Consider the following 20,578-nt stretch of genomic DNA (forward strand, 5'->3'; position numbering starts at 1 on the left):
CGCGTGTAGTGTAAGGGCACTGGAGAGAATACACGTGAAGCTCGTGGGCTTGCATTTCCTTGGGAGGAGGCTGAGGACATCTTTGGTGGGGAGGCAGCAGGCCACTGTGGCCAGGACGGTCTTCCAGGAGGAAGGGCTGGCATGAGCAGAGGAGAGAAGGCAGGAGACTTACTTGGGAACCTGAGTGATTCCATCTAAGGGGTGGCTGGGGAGAAGGTGGGCTCAGGGCTCAATGGTGTCATGCTGCTGAGAGATCAGAAAAGGTGAACCACAGCTAATGCCTTAAAATTTAAAACTGAGGGATGCCTGGGTGGCTCGGTTGGTTAAGCGTCTGCCTTTGGCTCAGGTCATGATCTCAGGGTCCTGGGATGGAGCCCCACATCAGGCTCCTTGCTCAGTGGGGAGCCTGCCTTTCCCTCTGCCTGCTACTCCCCCTGCTCATGCTCTGTCTCTCTCTCTCTCTCTCTGACAAATAAATACAATCTTTTAAAAAAAAAAAAAAAAAGAAAGAAAGAAAGAAAGGAAAAAAAAATCATAAAACTGAGCAATTGACCTCAGCCATGTGAGTTTTTCAGGAAAATGGCTGCTGCCCCACATGGAGGGCGGGAGGCAGGCTGAGCGTGTTCTAAAGTGACTACTTTGTGGGGACCTGGAGGTGAATAAGCCACCAGTTTCGGTGTCAGAGCACCAAGCAACCAGAAGGGAGCAGTGAACCTGAAGGCAGAGAGGGTTTGTTTCTCTTTGGAATTTTAGGATCGAGAGACGGAAGCTTTGAAAGCAGAAACCCAGCTCGGTTTTAGATCTATGGATCTTAGTTTAGATCTATAGTTTCAGATCTATAGAAAGGTTGCAGAGAGAGTATAGCGAGCCCCCCATTCCCCATCAGTTTCCCCTGTGATTAACACCTCTGGGACCACATTGCATGTGTCACAACTAAGAAGAAAACTAACGTGGTACATTACTGTTGCCTAAACCTAAACCAGGCTCCATCAGACCTGACTTGTTTCACCGGTTAAGACCCTCTTTCTGTTCCGGGATCCCAGCCATGATACCACGTGACAGTTACCATGTCTTCTTCATCTCTGATCTGTGACATGTCCGGTCTTCCCTGGTTTCTCAGAGATGACCTTACACTTTGGAGAAGCATGGGCCAAGTATTTTGTAGAATGTCCTCAACGTGGGTTTTTCTCTTGGCTATCATCTAAGAAAAAACAAACATGCATGAAGAACTCAAGCATTTCCAACACGACAGTGGGGGAAAGCTCTCTTTTTTCTCTCTGCACTGTCAGATAGATGGGCCCATTTGGGGGCCTAAAGGCAAAGAAGCTTTTCTTGGCAAAACCAAAATGTTTCCCCTTGGCTTCCTTTGGGAACAAGGTAACCAGGTAGACTCGGCTGTGCCTCAGGCTGGGAGTCGAGGCTTGGAATTCTCCACTTCCATCCCCACACACAGTTGGTGATCTTGGACAGTTTGCTGTCCTTTTTGGGAGGGGCCCTGTGAGAGGAACTGGTTCACTGAGCGTCTCCATCAGACCTGCTCGGATCCTGCATTGTTGGAAAAGCAAGATGGCAGCCGTGGCAACGGTGTGGCCAGCGTTCCTGTCATAGGTCAGCTCGTTCACCCTGGAGGAAACTTGCAACTTTTTGGCCTCCCAGACCCCTGTTTTCTTAGTTTATGGAGTCCCTTCATAATCAACTCTGTGCCTTTTTTTCAAAGTGAAAGCTCTCTCTGGTTCTTGCTGTTTGTTTTTTCCTAGTGTTCTAAGTAGGTAGGGGTGAGAGCCAGGTCGGGGGGCTGAGGCGCCCTCCAGCACCACGCCAAAAACTGAATTCTTCTAGAAAGTACTCCAGAGCCCCTTAGATAGTGCCACATGCACAACCGGGAGCCATTATTAGGTGGTGACCAGTATATGTGGCCCTGTGACCCCAAGCCATCCATCCTGACCTGGCAGACTAAAGCAATTTCTCCCAATAGCATTCCAGAAAATAGGGCAGCTAATGGCTTACATATCTTCCCCTTAGGCCAATTAACTCAGTAATCCAATCCAAAAAGGCCTTAAGACTCACTCCTCTGATTTCTATGAACCACATGCTCCCAGTCCTGCCTCTGACCCTCCCTTCCACCTGGTATCTTGAAGCCTCCTCCTCTTTCTCTCTTTCCGTGAGTTTATAGGCCTAAGAAACTGAGATCAATTACTGCTTTTTCCATTTCTCCAGAGCCAGCTGCTTTTTCTTCCTCATTTTAGTGAAACGCTGTGGTTTTGACAACCAAGGGCACATGTGTGGGATCCCCAACTCTCTCTGGCCCTCTCCTTGGCCAGGGTGAGACCTGAAGTCTTTCTTCTCCTGGTTCCAGTTCTCCAGCCTCGTGTCCTTCTTGCCACTGGTGTGTGTAAACCAGAGAAATGATCGGACTTAACACAGATTTGGCTCAGGGTCCTTGAAATGACACAATGGAAGAGGCCTAACCATTGCAGGTGTGTTTTGGGTACCCCTGCTGTTATCCATGGAATCATTCCCGAAGAGAAATAATTGCACATAATTGAGAAAGCATAGAGCAGAAAATACGGGCCTCTCCTCAGTCCCAGGTGTTCTCAGCAATAGCACCAGCAAGATGAGGGCAAGAGGGAGGACTGAGGACAAGGTTTGTGGCCAAGCGCAGACTGAATTTGAGACCTCCCTCTGGTGCTTGGGAAGCCCCTGCCTATAGTGCTCTCAGGTTAACACGATCTTGTCCACAGGGAGGCCCGCGGCCTCAGTCTCCCATAGTCCAGGGCTCTCATTGGGCCTCCATATGTTGTGGGGAGATGAGAAAGTATTGCCCTCTTTCCTTTAACTCTTCCAGGACCCCAAGGGAGCTAGGCCAGGGCCTGACCACCACAGTCAGGACCCCACTTAGTGTGTGCTTGTCGTGGACTCAGTGCACAGGGATGGGGATGTTGGAGCTGGCCCCACTGTGTCCCTGCCCCAATGGTGGCACTCCTGAGTCAGGAGAATCCAGTCTGAACGAGGGTACCCAGGCTAGAAATGGGGGAGACGCCTACTTCTACACCACCCTCGTCCCCAACTGCTGGAGCTATGTCTGCTGTCTTTGGATTAGGCCAGGAGGCCCTCACTCACCTGCAGGTCTTTTGTGAATAAGAAGGAAAGTTTGGCACTGTGAGTTTTTCTTCTCTGCACTGTGTAGCTATGGGTCACCTGGTGTCCTTACTTCTTACTGATGTTTAGTGTTGCCTTCCATCAGATGAGAGCTTAGAGGAGATGCTGAATGACTGTCCTCTGCAAGGAGGGGTGCAACCCTGGGGACATGAGTGCTGACCGAGTTACTCTCATGAGGCCCACTTGGTGGTACCTCCCTCGGAAGGACTTTAATGTCATCTCCTTTATTTCTACCCATACTTAAATGGTAAGGAGGGGCCACATGTCACCGTTCCTGTTCTACAAATGGGAAAACTGAGGCAGTAGGACCCTGAGCCAGGAATTCCAAAGCTGTGGACACACAGTGCTGGAGGTGTGGGCAAGGGTTTGACCCCACTGCAGGCCAAAGCCCTGGGTCATCACATCCGCTGTTGCCGCCTCCACCCCGCACACCTGCACCCACTGCCAGTTCCCTGGGAAAAGGAGAGGAGCAAACAGTTACAGAGAGAGAGGCCTGGCCACACCATGGCTGGCCCACTCCCAGGGCAGAGAACCAACCTCCCTCGGGAGCAGAGGCTCTGACACAGGGCACCTATGTCAAGGAGGGTGGCCTGGGAGCCACTCACTCATCCCATGGGCCCTGCAGTGCAGCCTGGGAGTCACTTTCACACAAGACCCAGGCCGGGTGAGAGACGAGGGAGCTCAGCTCCGCACTGGGGGTCGAGGACCGCTTGGCCGGGGACCACCTGCACAGGCCTCTAGTTCAGCAGTGCCAGGCAGGGATGTGGCACCTTGGTTGTACTTCCTAGTGGGAAGCTCTGCCCTTCAGGGTCCAGTATCTCAACTTGCCCACCTACAAAATGGGATTTGGGGGAAGATTGGGGAATTACTCACATGTGTCTTACCTGATGTTTATAAGGATCACTCATTTGGAAGCGTGTGTCTAAAACCTAGAATGGGTCTGGTTAGCCTCTAAGGTTTGTCAGAGACAAAAGGAAAGGACAAATGTGGGCCACTCCGGGGAGACTCTGCTGTGTCGCTTACTGAGCCGTGTGATTTCGTGAGGAATCACAGCTGCCCTCATGCGTGCTAGACTGTGCCCGCTGAGCATCTGTCGTCTTTTTTACCGTACAGTGCATATACGGGGTAGTGCATGAAACACGAATGGTTTAAAGCCTAATTATGACATCAGTATCCACGGCACCACCACCCAAGTCCAAAGCTAGACTGTTCCCAGTGCCCTAGACCCTGCCCTTGCCAGTGCTATTCTCTCCCTCCCCCTCCAGGGCACCCCACATTTGACTTTATGATAGTCGCTGTCTTTTCCTTTTCCTTTGTCATTTACATGGACCCCTAAACAGTAAAGTGATTTGTAACTGTAAGAAATCACACTGCATGTGTTTTTGTGTCCCTTGCTTCTCTTGTTGGACACCGTGATGTGCTCATAGAATTGCATGTGGCTAACCGTGGCCCATGTTCACAGCTGGGTAGTGTTCCAGCATCGGTGAAGCATCCTTTCCGCCGCTGGGCTGCTGGTAGGTAGTGGCTCCCCGCCAGCTGATATTTTTAGCAAATGGATTGATCCCCACACTGGCTGCTGTTACTAGCAGGTGCACAGTGAGAGGCAGAGACCGAGGGTGGTCCCAGAGCCCTTTGCAAGCCTCCCTTCTGGTGTCGTGGTGCTGTGCTCCCCTGGCAGGACTAACGCCCACATCTGGGATCTCTTGCAGCTTGCCGGAATCGCAGTCCTTGCCGTTGGACTATGGCTCCGATTCGACTCCCAGACCAAGAGCATCTTCGAGCAAGACAGTCAGCCTTCCAGCTTTTACACAGGTGAGTGGGGAGGAGGCGCTGAGTACCTCTCCTTAACTGCGGAGATTCTGTGTTGATCCAGGGATGGGCCTTGGCAAAGACTTTTCCTCTGGCCCCTCGGTTGGCCTGTCCTGTCCTTTTCAAGCCACGCTTTGTGCAGTCCAGCCCACAAATTTGCATTTGACTGTTGTGGTTTCTTTTATCATGCTGACTAAGTTTGGCGTCCTGACCATCTCCCCCAGTAGGAAGCTGGCTCTGCCCAAGTTGCTGCCGCTCTTGAGGGCTTAAGAACCTCTGTGCTTGTCCCTGACCCTCTCTTAATGCCCTGTCTTCGTGATCTTACTCAGTTCCTTAATTCAAAAAACTTTGTCCTGGGCATCCAGACTACCAGGAGTAGGAGAGGTGAGCCCTCCCCAGTGTGCAGATAGGGGCTCTGAGACCCCAGACCACCTGCCTCCTGGACCAGACAGTCAAAATGAGTAAGAGTCTAGCAGAGATGCCAACCTGGCAGACCCCGGGGGGTTGGTTAATGCCGCTGGTGTTCGAGGGTATTTGGCGGGTATTTGGTTTTATTTGTTTGTTTCCTGAAGTGCTTTTGCTTTAGGGCAAAGGTTTGCACTTTAAACACAAACAGACTTAGCAGCTTACATGGGGCTCCTGGACATCTTTTTATCTTTTCTACCATTATTCTGCCCCTTCCACCCACTGCCAAGGCTTGTCAAATGCAATTCCCGAGTTTCTAGTCAACTCACAGAATACAAAATCCCACAGCTCTTTCTGTTTTGGGATCGGAAACACTCATTTACGAGAAATAAGAGCAGCCCCCTATTTTTAGGACAATGCTGCCGTGTCATCAGGCTCAAAGTGTAAGTTTGGTCATTTCCTTCCCACCCACCAAAGAAGTTATTTAAAAAAAAAAAGATGGAGAACACAGCCTGAAGAGAGTGAGCCCCCAGGCCTTTTGGAAGGACGCAATGGCTGGTGGGCACAGGGACCCCCTTCCGGCCTCCCAGACGAACCTGAGCCAGCACCCCCCCCCATAGGCCACTTGGCTGCACGCGCCTGGCACTGTGGAAGTTTCCCTGCTTGTTTTGCCTGTTGCTGTTGTTCTGGGGATTTTTCAGGGTGTGTCTCCCACTTTCCGGAAAGAAAGTGAGGGAAAGAATAGCACAAGTATGTTTTCTGAAAAAACTGTGCATGCACGCGCGCGCGCACACACACACACACACACACACACACACACACACACACACACACGGAGTTTTTAGTGAGTAGGTCTCCAAAGTGCCCAGACTTGTTTTAGCAACAGCATTTTTGCAGGGTGGCAGGGGAGGGGGGCCTGGAATGCTGCCCTGTGGAGAGGAAGCAGCATAGGCTGTGCTGAGGGGGACCTGGTGCCCTCCTGCCCTCCTCCTTGTCATGCCAGGGAGCTGTGAGTCCTCTGGGGGAGACAGGAGAGCAGATCTGCCCAGGAATGGAGAAGCGGGTGGCAGCATTGGGCCTGCGTCCTGAGGAGAGTCTGGTCTCCTGCTCCTGCTGCCGTTGTCCTCTGCAGAGTGCCTGGCAGGCTTCGGTCTTTTGCTTCCTAGGACTCTGGCTAATTCCCCATGTTTCTGGATCTAGGAGGCAAGGCTCTCATTGGCGAGTGGAGGAACCGGGAGGAAGACAGCTCCTCCTCCGCGTGTTGCTCACTGTCTCACGTGTGTTGTTACGTGATTTAATCCTTGTAACTCTTTAGGATACATGGAATGATTCCCACCTTATCAATGAAGGAACCAAGGCCCAGGGATTAGAGTACATCCTGAGCTCGTACCCATCAAGAGGCAGGGCTAGGATTTGAACCCAGGCCTACAAAAGCTGTTTCTTGGCCTACCCGTGCTAGATTGTGGGGAGGACTCCCCATGTAGGAAGAGAAAGTATCTCTACCAACTGGATGTTCCCTGTTGGGGAGGTGGGCAGGGTGGAGGCTAGTCTGACCTTTGACCTCACCCAAATTGTAGTTGGGGGAGGGAAGCGCCCAGCACTGGTGGCCCTGGCCAGTGGGTGACAGGTGGGGAAGTCACGCAGGATGGCAGGAGAGTGACAAGCACATGGTTGGAGGAGCCATGGCCTTCCTCTGGGAGTCACAGGGTGCAGGATGGCCGTGATTCTACCCAAAGTGACCAGAGGCACAGTTCCAAAGAGACACAGCGATCCCTAGTTGGAGGCCAGCGACCACTGCTCCCTCAGCTCCAATAGAGGAATACTGGCACTTTGCTTCCCTGGGAAAGAGCTCAGCTTTGGAGAGTGTGCTTGCAGAAGCCCAACAAAGGAGGGCAATGCAAGGGACACTCGAGCATCAGTCAGACAAGTGGCCACTTGGGTCTGGCTGGGCCTTGCACTTTACCGAGTGTGCTGGGAAACAGAGTCACCGTCACTCATGGGCAGAGGTCCAAGAAGGCGTCACCCTTCCCCCTTGAGCTGTGACACCAGCCTTTGTATTGACCCATGTCCCCTCTTCTGGCAGAGTGCCCACTCCACCCCTGTCGATATTCTGGGCATCATGGGGTGACCGTACCTTGCACGGGGGGCCTCCCCATCTGCCATGCAGCCCACTGGCCAGCCTGACCGCGCAACCGACCCTTCGGAAAACCTGAAGAACCCAGGGGTGGATTTTCTCCAGGGTGGGCAACGGCTTTTAAAATAGAGAAAGAATGCATAACCAGTCCGAGAAGCAAGTGAAAAAAGAAACTTTCCAACATTCACAACAGTCAGTAGTAAATCTGGAGCAGCTGACGGCCTTATATGGGCCTTCTCCCCAGTTCAGGCCCTGGGAGATTCAGCCCGTCAGCAGTATCCATAATCCCAGGCCGCAAACACATTGGGGAACTTTATTTTCTTGGTCCCAGGCCAGCAGCCCTTCTTAACTCCTTGGCGTCCTTCCAGAACCATAGCCACTGACTGAGGGCATCCGGGGACCCCAGGCAGAGGCTGTGGATGTCCTGGTCCACCCTTCCCTGGGACCATTCCTCTTCTTAGGACAAGGTGCCTAAGAGTTTCCAGGGTACGTGGCTTTTGCCCTCAGCGAGCTTGCGGCCTCGGGCGCTTTGTTGCTCTGTGCCCAGTTCTCCCCAGCCCGAGACTGGCAGAGCTCACACACCCACAACCTCTCCAAAACAGAAATATACCGTGCTTGGCAAGTGGGGCATCACCGTGATGCTTATATTAGTGAGAACGGCCACCTACGGGACAAAGCGGGACCAAGAGAGAGAGCCACTGGGGAGCCACGTAGGGTTCCTTTGAACCCCTGATTGGGTATTTGGAGATAAGAAACTGTTGTTGTCAGTGGCAAGCTGGGGCCGGGGCAGGAGGCCGATGTGTCCCCCTGGAGCTGAAGCCCAGAGCCCTGATACGCAGGTGAAAAGAACACTCAGTTTTGTGTATAAAGGACATCCCAGCATATGCTTCTGCTCTACCAAAGGCTTTTCTTCTCCTCTGACCAGGCCTATAATGTCAGCCTGAAGAAAGAATCAACAGCCCTTAAGCAAATTAATACAGTAATCCTGGAGAAGGCTCCATGACGAATAACTTTTTCCATGAGTCAGACAGAAAGCTAACATTCATTTGTTTTGTAAAGGGGAACGCTTTGTCATTTGTCATTGCCAGCCTTTGCTAACAAGCTCAGGATGTAGGCTAGGAGGAGCCTGTCCAGAGGGAAGCCCAGCAGGGACCTGCGAAGAAGAAGCGGCCAAGCCCTCCAGTGGTTCCCCGGCTTCCGAGGTGGGGGAGGGGGTCTGTTGCCCAGGAGCCCCCACTGCAGCTTCATGGCCACTGCTGAGGTGCCTGTCAACAGCCCCCCGCCCCGGGAATTGCTTATCTTCCTCCCCAGCCAGAGAGGGTGAAGCCAAGACACCCCCACATCTGCAGCTCTCCAAACAAGATACTACACCAATGACCTTTGTCCTGCAGTCTTCATCTGCTGAGCCCAAAAATGAATATTTACCATTAACCAGCAAGCCCATTAGGAGGAGAATCCATCGCATGCACTCTCTTTCTCTCTCTCCCTCTGCAGAGGGAAGTGCTTTTTCCTTTAGTAGCTCTCCATGCTGCCAGCCCAACTCCCCTGACCTCTGCCAGGGCTGTCCTGGTTTACAAAGCAGGGTCTGGACTTAACAGAAGACATGTCCGTCCACTCCCACTTCGACTCTATTCCATGTGCTTGCAAATCCTTTTGATCTCTTAATACCCCGTGTGTATTCAGCCCTTGCTGTGGAGCTCAAAGGAGTGACCTCATCCTTCGTTGTCTTCCCCCGATGAGACGGGGAGAAACCAGGGCCATTTGACTGCCGTGGCTCGCCTGTGTCCCCATGGCAGGGCCATCCCTCCCGCGGTGCCCGTGCAGTGCGTGGGGCCGCGTGGCCAGTCTGAGTCCGGCCCGCCGTCCCCACACTGTCGGACAGCCCAGGAGGCTAGGACTTGACTCGAGGACAAGCTGCATTTGTCCCCATGCCCAGTCTGGGCCGGGCATGCACAGGAACAATACCCATATTCATACGACGAAGGGGTTTGCCAGTAAACCCACGTGACTTGACATCACGACAGATGTGGGGGGGAAAGGGGAGAGACACAAACGCTCCGTTGTGTGCACTCCGCTCGGGGCTGCCCAGGAAGCTCAGCTGCAGGCGGGCTGCACGGTTTGTTGCCTGCAAAGCCTCAGCTCTGGACTAAGGGTGCAGATGGGGGACAGTGAAGTCACTGTAACACCTGCCAAGGTTCTCACTGCACTGTCCCGTTGTGCATTGTGCGGAAACATCACAGACACGCTCTCTCAGCTTCAGCCAGCACTTCGGGGAAGTCTCTCTAGTCCCAATGAGTAGGGAGGGATCAGCAAGTATAGAAAGATGCACCACTGTGGTTCTGAGTGACGGCCCTCCGACCCTCATATCACCCAGAATCACGGCAGCCAGCATTTGCTGTGCACCTTTGGATCCTGTCCCTTCAGCTGCACTGCGAGCCCTGAGGTGGGCGTCGTTTGCCCTCCCGTCTCACAGATAGAAGGTCGTTGCACAGAGAGAGGCAGTCGCTTTCCCAGGGTCACAGAGCTGGCTCTCAAACCCAGACATGCTCTCCCCACGTGACAGAAGCCCCTCTCTGGATTGAACAGAACTCGCCTGCAAGACAGGGAGGCACGGGACCTCTCTGCCAGCTTCCCCATGGGGCCTCTGCACGGGGGAGTGGGACAGCTGTGACTTCTCCAGAATAGGACTACCAAGACTGGCCCCTCTGGGCCTTCCCTGGGGGGTGCCGGAAGGAAGGATGAGGACCAGGCTCCACTGTGTTCCCCTCCCAGGGTTTTACACCATGTTGGGTCCAGGCAAAAAGTCACTGACCTTCTCACTCAGATTGAGGACTTAGAAACCATGTCCTCACCCTCCCTTTAAAGGAGGATCCTGTTCACCCTACACCTGGAACAAATGATTTGCAACCCTAAGACCTCTTCAGTGTGCTTTAAGGGATGTTTTGAAATTTTCTAGCCACCGGACTCTCATTTTACTGATAAAGATACCAAGACCCAGAGAGGGAACGTGTCTTACCCAAGATCGTACAGCACGTAGTAGCAGAGTCGGGATCAAAGTGGGAGGTCTTCTGACCCCAGGCCTATGTTTTACTCACTAGAGCAAGTACTCATTCCTTGGCCAACACGTGCCCTTGGCCTTACTGACCATGCGTGCCTCACTTCCCCCCGGAAGCAGGGCAGGGAGGCACCCCTTCTGGGAATGAGGCAGAGCTGGCCCACCCTAAGCACGGCTGTTTGACCACTGCAACCCCTTCCTACCGAAGCCTGCGCTGACACGCTCTTCTGTCCAGGAAAAGCCAGCCCAAGGCTCCTCGCAGTCCCAGGAAGTCAGCCCCAGTCTGGAGGGTCTGTTTTAATTGGTGTGCGTGGGTTCATCTTGCTGGAAACAGCTGACAGACTGGATCGGTTTGTGTCCTGGGTCAAATCTGGGGATTTCTGTGGATCTCTTTGTCACGGTTAGGGGGACATGAGCACCTTCCAGAAAGGCAAGGGTAAGATGGGAGTGAGGGCCTGATGGGGTGGGGTCCTAGAAGACAGACTGGTGGGAAGGAGACTTAAGAGCAGAGATGGAGGAGCCTGTTTTGAAGGATGGGACACTTCCCCCCTGAGGGAGGGGTGATAAGGATGGGGGCACAGCCCAGATTCTTAGGGAGGGTATAAAGGAATTGCAGGACTGTACCTCCATACTATTGACTCCCTGCCTTGCCCTCTGTTCTCTCCCCTCAGGGGTTTATATTCTGATTGGAGCCGGTGCCCTCATGATGTTGGTGGGCTTCCTGGGCTGCTGTGGAGCTGTGCAAGAGTCCCAGTGCATGCTGGGATTGGTGAGTACCCTATCCACTCCCCGCAGCCACTCTGACCCCCAGACCCCTGCCCCCAAGATCTCATAGAACACATGCGGTGGGATGGAGTGAAGAGGGTTCCCTAAGGGCTTGAGCTCTCCTCAGCAACTCCACTGTAGGCCCCACCCCAGCCTCCTAGGAGGCAGCCATCTTGTCCTCCTCCCCCAGCAGCAATGCCTTGCTCCTCTTCCTTTCTGGAGCCTCTCTCTCTTATCACTTCCCTTAGGCGACTAAATGCCAGGACTTTGTTTTCCCCTTTTTCGAGGACCACGTTTGCTTTTTTTCCCTGAATCCACAGGTACCTTTGCTTTCTCTTATTTTAAGATTTGTTACAGTTTTCTTCAAATTCCACAGTATATTCTTTCTTTATTTCCTCAAATCCCTGTGGTTTTTGTGAGTGAGTGATGGTATTTTATCACTGACTCTTCATTAACACCTTAGAAGTACCAGTTCTGGGGTCAGCTGTGCCCCGTTCTTTCCTCCTGAGGAATCTCTTCCTACCACTGCTTTCACTCCTCACCTTAGCTAAGGCTCACAGTTCCATGAACTTCTCCCCTGTCCCTTCCAGGGTGTTCATTTGTGCCCCCAGATGCCCAACCCACAGAGACTTGCCATTCTTCCTTGGTCTCTAGAATACCCTTTGGTTGCTCTCATTGCCTGTCTGGGATTCCTCCTCATCCTATCCCTTCTTTGTCTTCTAGTTCTTCGGCTTCCTCTTGGTGATATTTGCCATTGAGATAGCTGCGGCCATCTGGGGATATTCCCACAAAGATGAGGTAGGTTTCTCCCATAAGATCTCTTGGGAGTAATACAGGTTTGGGAATTTGGGAGTGGGAATGATGAGGGCGGACAGGTGTCCCAGTTGGTCACTTCGGTCAGCTTTCAGCCATCGCACATGCCTCTTATTTCACCACACTCCCCTGTGCCCATCAGAATGTGATCTCCTCCAGGGAAGGGGATGTGAGTGTCCTGCCAGCCACTCCGTCCAGTTCCGTGGATGGTGCTGGCACATAATAGATGTTCAGGAAATAGTCACTGGGTCCGTGTATGTATATGTGTGTCTCACACAGCAGCAGCCCTGCCCCCATCTCCTCTGGAAAGATGGCTTAGGAAAACAAGACTTTGTGTGGGCTGGACCCACTACCACCCCTGCCCCTTCACCTAGTCTCTAAATATGTGCCTCCATGAGCTGAGTGCTGTCCAGACCCCACGTGAGTCCAGAGGTGTGCAAGCCGTGGGCCCCCCTTGAAGCAGCTGCCACCTGGGTGAAGGATATGCATGATAAGTGTCATAGAAGTCATTTATATCTAGAAGTTCCAAGGAGTTGGAGAAGGTAGCATGCCAAAGGGAACTCTCTTCTGGCTTCATGGAGAAGCAGGCATCAACACAAGCCTTGGATGAGAGAAAGGATTTCAGGAGGAAAGTTGGTGGGAGACTGAGTACTTTATTTTATTTTTTTTATGATGTTTCTTTATGTATTTATTTGAGAGAGAGAGAGAGAGAGAAAGCAAGCCTGAGCGGGGCAGGGGTGGCAGAGGGAGAGGGAGAAGCAGACTCCCCACTGAGCTGGGAGCCCAACATGGGGCTCAATCCCAGAACCCTGGGACTGTGACCTGAGCTGAAGGCAGCCACTTAACAGACTGAGCCATCCAGGTGCCCCCTGAAGACTTTCCTTTAAAGACAGCTGAACATGGGCTCCCACAGGGAGCCACTAAAGAGTTGTGGGCCAGGATAGGCCACATCAGAACAGTGTTTTAGGAAGGGCTTTCTTGGCTTGTTCAGCAGCAGTAAGTGCAGGGAGACTGGATGCTGGGACCCTGTTTAAAGAGACAAAAAAATAAAAGAGAGATTTAACTGTCCAGATATAAATGCTGCAACCATAGAAATAGGAAGGGATGCTAGCGGAAGTTGCTGAAGGAGAGATTCTGGATGTTGGTCAGGGCAAGAGACGGGCGTTTGTTAAACTAGGGTGTACCCCGGTGCAGGAGGAGAATAACTGTCCTTCATATTATAGTTGCTAATACTTATGCCAAATTTACTCTGTACCAGACACCATGCTAAGGCCTTAACATGCAGTATCTCCTGTAAATCCTCACCATAACCTCTGAGGCATAAACTCCTATAATCTCCATCCTACATACACAGAAAAGGAGGTACAGAGAGGTTTGGTAATTTGCCAGAAGTCACACAGCCTCTAAGTGATGAAGAAACAAAGGGAAGCCTGAGGAGCTAGCCTGGTCAGGAGTAGGATGTTGTTGTTACCGTTCTGTAGACTGGGGAGAGTCCATTTTGTTCACAAGTAGAAGGGAAGGAGCCAAGTTGGGTGGAAGGGACCGGCCAAAGGTACAAGAGAAGAAGGGTAAAATGGCTGGAGTGGGTTCCTAGGGATGTGGGAGGAGACGAGAAGGGCCCCGGAGGCCCTGGGAGAAGCAGGACCAGTCTGGTAGCTTCAGTCTATTCAGGGACATTCTCTGAGCACAGGAATCTGTTGTCTGAGCAGGAACAAGATCAAACAGGTGACATTTGTCCAAGAAAATACCCTTTCTGCCCCTCTCTTTTCTGCCCATCCCAGGTGATTAAGGAAGTCCAGGAGTTTTACAAGGACACCTACAACAAGCTGAAGTCCAAGGACGAGCCCCAGCGGGACACCTTGAAAGCCATCCATTATGCGGTACGTCACCCCCGCAAAAGCTCCTTGGGCACGCGTGTGCGCACAGGGGCCTGAGCACACCATACCCGGCATCTGTATTCTGGTGGTCTGCATTGTTCGTCTCTCTCACCCATCCCTGCCCTTCCCTCTGCAGCTGAACTGCTGTGGTCTGGTTGGTGGAGTGGAACAGTTTATCTCCGACATCTGCCCCGAGAAGGATGTTCTGTCAACCATCACAGTGAAGGTAAACTCGTGTGCCCCCGCCGGCTGCTCTGGACCAATCCCACCAGGGTTGACCTGAAATCCTGCCCTCTCCTCCTGGGAGGAGTTCTCCTCCTATGCAAGGGCCCCTCAGTGGGTCCATCTCTTTTCTCCCCTCCCCTAGGCCTCTGCTTCCTCAAGGGCAGCAGAACAAGGACCAGACCAGGGAAATAATGAAGTATTTAGATGTGCCAACAGTTCATGATTGGAAGCTGGACCTAATGTCCAAACTTCAGAATAATCAGAAGTAACCCAATGGCCTGATGGGAACTAGACCCCAAAGCAGGGGCTTACCCTTCTTCCTTCCCTTATTTCTTACCCAGACTTTAGGGACCCACCTCCATATCCCTAGGGTCTCACTTCCATCCACCAGCCAGGACACCTGGGCACTCCTGTCCCCAGTCCTTTCTGGGACCCCCAGCGTTCCTGGTGTGAGACAGGTGCTATGGGAGGGAGGAGGTACACTGGAGCAGGGATTGCGTGTGACCTGAGTCCTGGTTTGCCCCCCTCAGCCCTGCCCTGAGGCCATAAAAGAGGTCTTCCACAACAAATTCCACATCATCGGCGCGGTGGGCATCGGGATTGCGGTCGTGATGGTGAGTATTGAGGACACCGGGAGAGAACGATTGTCTTAGTGGTTTACATCCATGAAGCACACACTCTGGCCAGGGAGTGTGTTAACTCATCAATTACTTTATCAACTAATTTAATCCTCACCATACCTATGAGTGTGAGCTATTGGTATGCCCCTTGTACAGACTAGGGAGTGGAGAGACAGGTTGAGTTGATCAAAGCCTCTGAGCTCATGTGTGAAGCATCTGGGATTTGAGCTCCGTACGTATCTCTCCAGTACGTGTTGGCTTACCATCAAGGTTCAGGAGTAAGTGTAAGGTGATGCCAGTGCTGCTGGTCCATAGACCACACTCTGAGTAGCAAGGGTGTGGGTCACCCAGACCTGTTAGTTAGCCTGGGATAATCTTCAGGACATGTTTTTGTTATGCACCTGCTTTGCTTTTCCCCAAGAAAGTAGTTCAGTAGAAGTTACATGGATGGGAATTGTTTCACACACACAAACACACACACACACACACACACACACACCCATAGTCTGAAAGGCCAGAAGGAAGATTCCACACACACACACACCCCATAGTCTGAAAGGCCAGAAGGAAGATTCCAGGCTTCAGATAATCTACTGTCCTGCTAATCAGCACTCTCAGAAACCATTAAAGGGCAACCAGGATTCCCTGCAGTCACCCCCTTTTGCCCCAAAAGGGAGTAGTAAGAACCATGTAGGGGACTTAGCCCTCCTCTGCCCCAGTAAGACTATCCCAGAAGTGAGAATTTCTTCCTTTCTTAGTGGTTATTTACACCTAAGAAAGGCTTGAGGCCACTTTCAGTAAAAACCATAACAGTACTTCTTAAAATGGAATATAAAACAGAGACACACACATAGGTGGAAAGCAGTACAAGCCTGTGTGGAACATTGGAATATCTGCCCTTTGAGCATTAAATTGAGCTCTGAGCTTATTTGTCATGCTCTGGAAGTTTCCTCAGGGAAGTGGCTTGTGCCGTTTACATGAGCAAGTCACTGCAGACCCGCAGAACCCCAGCAGTCAGTGACTCTTCCCGTTACCCAGCCCCCGTCTCTCCTTCGGCACCCCTCAGCGTGCCTGGCCCTGTGGTCACTATCCTTGTTTGTCTTGGCCCGGATGACTCATGTCTTTCCTCTCCCTCACCCTTCCCTCGGCAAAGCCGCCCTGTTCCTCATGTTCCCTTCTGTCTTCTAGATATTTGGCATGATCTTCAGTATGGTCCTGTGCTGTGCCATCCGCAGGAGCCGAGAGATGGTCTAGAGTCAGCTTGCACCCCTGAGCAGGAAAGTCCAGTCCTGAAGATTGTCGGTTATTTTCTTGGGGTTCTGTTTTTTAGCTTTGGGGGTTTTTTTTGTTTTGTTTTTATTTTTGTTTTGGGGAGTTTTTTGGTGTTGTCTTTTTCTGGTTTTTTGACTTTTTTTTTTTTTTTTTTTTTTTTTTTTTTTTTTTTTTTTTTTTTTTTGCCACTAACCCTAGTATTCATTTCTGCATTTCTAAACAAAAAAGTTATTCCATGTTTGTCTTTTTAATGCTTTATTCAATATTGGTATTCGTAGTTGAGAGATTTGGGGATTTGGTTTGCTTTGGTTTATATTTTGTTGTTGTTGTTTGTTTTGCTTATTATGTTAAGCAGAAATCCTGCAATGAAAGGTACTATATTTGCTAGACTCTAGACAAAAGATATTGTACATAAAGAGAATTTTTTTTTTCTTTAAACAGATAAAAAAATGTCTATCATACTTAATCAGGTTGTAACTTATGTTGAAGACAATTTGATACGTAATAAATGATGACGATATCCTGGACCAGTTTTTGGTTTTTGTTTCCTGTATATTTTTAAAGCTGTTTGTTTTTCAGATGTCTTCTAACCTCATTTATTTGAGAATTAGGTTAGAAAGTTGGTCTCCCTACTTGACTAATGAAGAAAGCAAGACAGGAAGGGATTTTGATCCCACATCACACAGTTGTTATTAGAGTCTGCACCAGAACCTAGCCCATGCCTCTTTCTTGTATCATAGGTTGTATGTCAGGAAGATAGCAGTAAATGTGACCTCCCTGTTGGCGAGGGACTTAGTTTTCTTCACTGCTCTACCCCCAACACCTAGAACCTACTGTCTCTGGTGTGTAGTAGGTGCTCAATAAATATTTGTTGGCAACTAATATTTGTTAATAAATGAGGGCATTTGATCAGGGAGGCAGAATATTAAATGTTAAATATTATATATATTATAATTTACATTTTATATATGAGAGAGAGAGAGAGAGAGAGAGAGAGAGTGTGTGTGTGTGTGTGTGTGTGTGTGTGTGTGTAATTTGCTACACGGATTTGACCTTGTACGATCATTAGAGTTGTTTGCATAGTCTCTTTAAGACCGTTGGCTTTGCATCAGACATAGGAACTTGAAGCCTTGAGGTCAGGGGGCAGACAGGAAGGACACCTGGATGTCCTTGGGGAGAGCAAGAACAGGCCAGAACTCAAACAGGAGCTTGAGAAGACCGACAGCTCTGTGTCAGTTCTTGTTCCTCTGATGGGGGTGTGGGTCCTGCAGAGGCTAGCACTCTGTGTTAGAGCTAAACACGGGCCAGGAGCTGGAGGAGCTGACATGAGCCAGCAAAATAAGCAACAGTTTTGTGTGAGCTGCAAAATGTCTCATTACCTTTCAGGCCTCCCATGTGAGGAGGGGGAAAACCCAGGGTTAGCATGCTTGCATCTCATTGCTATTCTGTGGCCCCAGGAGCCGCATTAATCTGAGCATTTGAGGGCTAATTGTACTGTTTCAATGTGGAAATAGCAGGTCAACTCTTCTTTCTATGAAAATGTGAATGAGCCCATCTTAAGTCAGCATCATAATCCCTGGTTAATTCTAATATCTGCCCTGTTGGTGACTGCCAGCTCCCTCTAGGTAAAGCAGGTTCCATCTACACACTTTCCACTCTGCTCCTCTGCTGAAGAGTAGGTGGGGTCAGAGTATAACAGATTTGCTACTACTTAAATTGAGGAATACCTCGGCATTATACCCTGTCTTCTCAGTTTGTCATAAATAATGGGTCAATTGGCTAGCTTAAGCGAAAGCTTAAGAACACAAGTAGTGTCTCCTGGAACCCAAGAATGGAAACACAGTTGAGCCATAGGAAGTTTCTGGAACCACGGACTAGGAACTCCTGCAGCTATGCACTTCTGAGTGCTGTGTTCTGCTCCCCAAAGAGACCACTTGTCTCTGCTACTCCGTCCACATGGATTGCAAAGAGAGCTGGTGTTCAACCCCCAAGTTTATTCAGACAACCTCCAGTAGCCTCACTTGACATTTCAGGAAAGAAAATCTGCCCCAGTTTTCAGTGCAGTAACTATCCCTGACTTCAGTGGAGGGGTACGTGTAGTAAAGACTCATCCATCCTCTTACCTGTAGACTGAACCTAAGATCAGAAGCGGAGGGATCACTGAGAGCTGGCAGACCCCAGAAGGGAGCCAGCTCGTCCACGCTGTGCCCAGTCCAGCCCAATAAGCTCGCCCTGACTCCTGGTGGATGGGTCTAGTTGAAGGTCTACAACTAAGGCAAAACCAAGATCGGCCAATGCTCTCAGGGCCTGAAGGGCTTTTGGAAAAAAGTCCTTCAGGAAGTTATAGGTCACAAAAAGGCAATAGACTGCCAATAGCAGTAATAGGTATGGGTCCAGAAAGAACCTCCTTGGGCAGAAGAGGAAGGGAAACACAGCTGGATGTGTCGGCCTCTTGGTTCAACTGGGAAAGGCAGAGCAGGGGCAGCAAATTTGAATATAAACAAATGGATAGTAAAGGTTATTACAGGTTATTACTTTACCTGGTGCCCTTCAAGGACTGAGAGTGCTTTAATATCCCCAAACCACGCCTTCTACTGTGGAGCTGAGTGGCGCAAGGGTGGAGGCAAGACCATAGGTATCAGGCACTCCTCCCATGCTTCGCCATTTCCTCAGCGAAGAAGTCTGAACTAGCGCATCAGGACACTCCCAAAGGGCAGCGTATTTTTGTTTCACTGAAAATGAAGGATCTCCTGAGCCGCTTGGGCACAGGATGGAGTAGTCTGGGTGGTCTTCCAGCACAATCAGATCCATAGCTGGGTGAACACTCCCATACAAGAGGAGAGATCCACTGGTGGGCTTGGGGTTGGGGAGACCCTGCTTTGCCCTTTCTGGTCAGTGTTTTAAATAATTTGGAATATTATGAAATATTACAGGTTTCACAAAGCTCTGAGGAATACCCAGTAATGTGAGTAACACAATTATAGTTCAAAGAGATCTCAGGATTTGGAATAATGGATTATGACACCCAAAGGATATATCTTACGAGGAATAAATAATAACTAAGTGAAATCAAGCAGTCTACAATAATATGTTTAAACACAGTTCCTCATCCCTTAACACTTCTAGCTGAAGAAGAAGTTAAGTGCGTGTTTGGCTGGCTAGGTAATAGGGTTTTTCTCTCATGCATTAAGTCTGGAGACAACTACAGGTGTTGATTCAGCAGCTAAACACTCACAAAGATGGCATCTCTGTGATTCTCTTGGCTTTCCTCTGTCACAAGGTAGCTGCCATGGCTCCAACCATCTCTACATTCACAGCAGGAAGTAGAAGGGCAAATCCTTGCTACAAGTATCCCATTTATCTAAAATGCAAAAGCTTGGGGCACCTGGGTGGCTCAGTGGGTTGGGCCTCTGCCTTTGGCTCAGGTCATGATCCCAGGTCCTGGTATCGAGCCCCACATCAGGCTCCCTGCTCAGCAGGAGCCTTCCTCCTCTCTCTCTCTCTCTCTCTCTCTGCCTGTCTCTCTGCCTACTTGTGATCTCTGTCTGTCAAATAAATAAATAAGATCTTTAGATTAATTAATTAATTGATTAAAAAAATAAAATGCAAAATCTTCCCCCAAAAGCTCAGAAGCTAACTTCCATTCATGCATCATTGACCAAAATCTGTCACATGAGTACTCAGCGACAAGGGTGGCTGAGAAATGAGTATGTAATTATGCCAAACTACAAAGAAGATGGGAAAGGGTCAAATGCGTTATGGGTATTTCATTCCATTTTAAAAGTTTGAAGATTCTGGGGCACCTGGGTGGCTCAGTGGGTTAAGCCCCTATCTTCGGCTCCGGTCATGATCTCAGGGTCCTGGGATCGAGCCCCACATCAGGCTCTCTGCTCAAAAGGGATCCTGCTTCCCCCTCTCTCTGCCTGCTTCTCTGCTTGCTTGTGATCTCGCTCTGTCAAATAAATAAATAAAATATATATTTTTTTAAAGTTAGAAGATTCCATTTTAAAGAAGAAGCTCAGTATTTGCCCCCAGAACATACAATTAATATATTGGATACAGGTTTGAATCCAATTCTATTTTTCTCCAGTCTTACTGCACATCTCACATAGTGGTGCCTCCAGGATTAATAATACCACAGGAAGAAATTTAACAGGAACATACTGGAATCACCTGATTGGAAGAACTCACTACATAAATGCAGGATGGAGAAATAACTTCATTTGAAAAAAAGGACAAAGAAATGTAGCTTACCACAAACTTAAAAGAAGCCAAAACTATGAGGTGAGGCTGTTACAGGTTCCATCCAGAGACGTAGGTGTCTGGATGGAGGGAGGTAATAAAGCTACCACAGATGAAGCAGTCAGGCCCTAGGGCAGTATGGTGCTCCACTCTGGGGCCTGTCCTCAAAAAGTAAGGGAGCCAACTAAAAGACCTAGAGATA

At 50.1% G+C, this 20,578-nt stretch overlaps 1 protein-coding gene across 1 annotated transcript in view; it reads left to right on the top strand.

Moving 5' to 3' along the window:
• The window catches only part of LOC111159754 (CD9 molecule), a 33,084-nt gene extending 16,423 nt beyond the window's left edge, over window positions 1-16,661 (top strand). The window contains exons 2-8 of the mRNA XM_022522338.1: window positions 4,869-4,971; window positions 11,234-11,331; window positions 12,051-12,125; window positions 13,922-14,020; window positions 14,154-14,243; window positions 14,773-14,856; window positions 16,051-16,661. Coding sequence (XP_022378046.1) covers window positions 4,869-4,971; window positions 11,234-11,331; window positions 12,051-12,125; window positions 13,922-14,020; window positions 14,154-14,243; window positions 14,773-14,856; window positions 16,051-16,116 — 615 coding nt within the window. The 3' untranslated portion in view covers window positions 16,117-16,661. The remainder of the gene's footprint in view (window positions 1-4,868; window positions 4,972-11,233; window positions 11,332-12,050; window positions 12,126-13,921; window positions 14,021-14,153; window positions 14,244-14,772; window positions 14,857-16,050) is intronic.
• The last annotated feature ends 3,917 nt before the right edge of the window (window positions 16,662-20,578 follow it).

The sequence above is a fragment of the Enhydra lutris genome, unplaced genomic scaffold, assembly GCF_002288905.1.
Source record: "Enhydra lutris kenyoni isolate GAN:26980312 unplaced genomic scaffold, ASM228890v2 scaffoldscaffold69, whole genome shotgun sequence".
Lineage (NCBI taxonomy): Eukaryota > Metazoa > Chordata > Mammalia > Carnivora > Mustelidae > Enhydra > Enhydra lutris.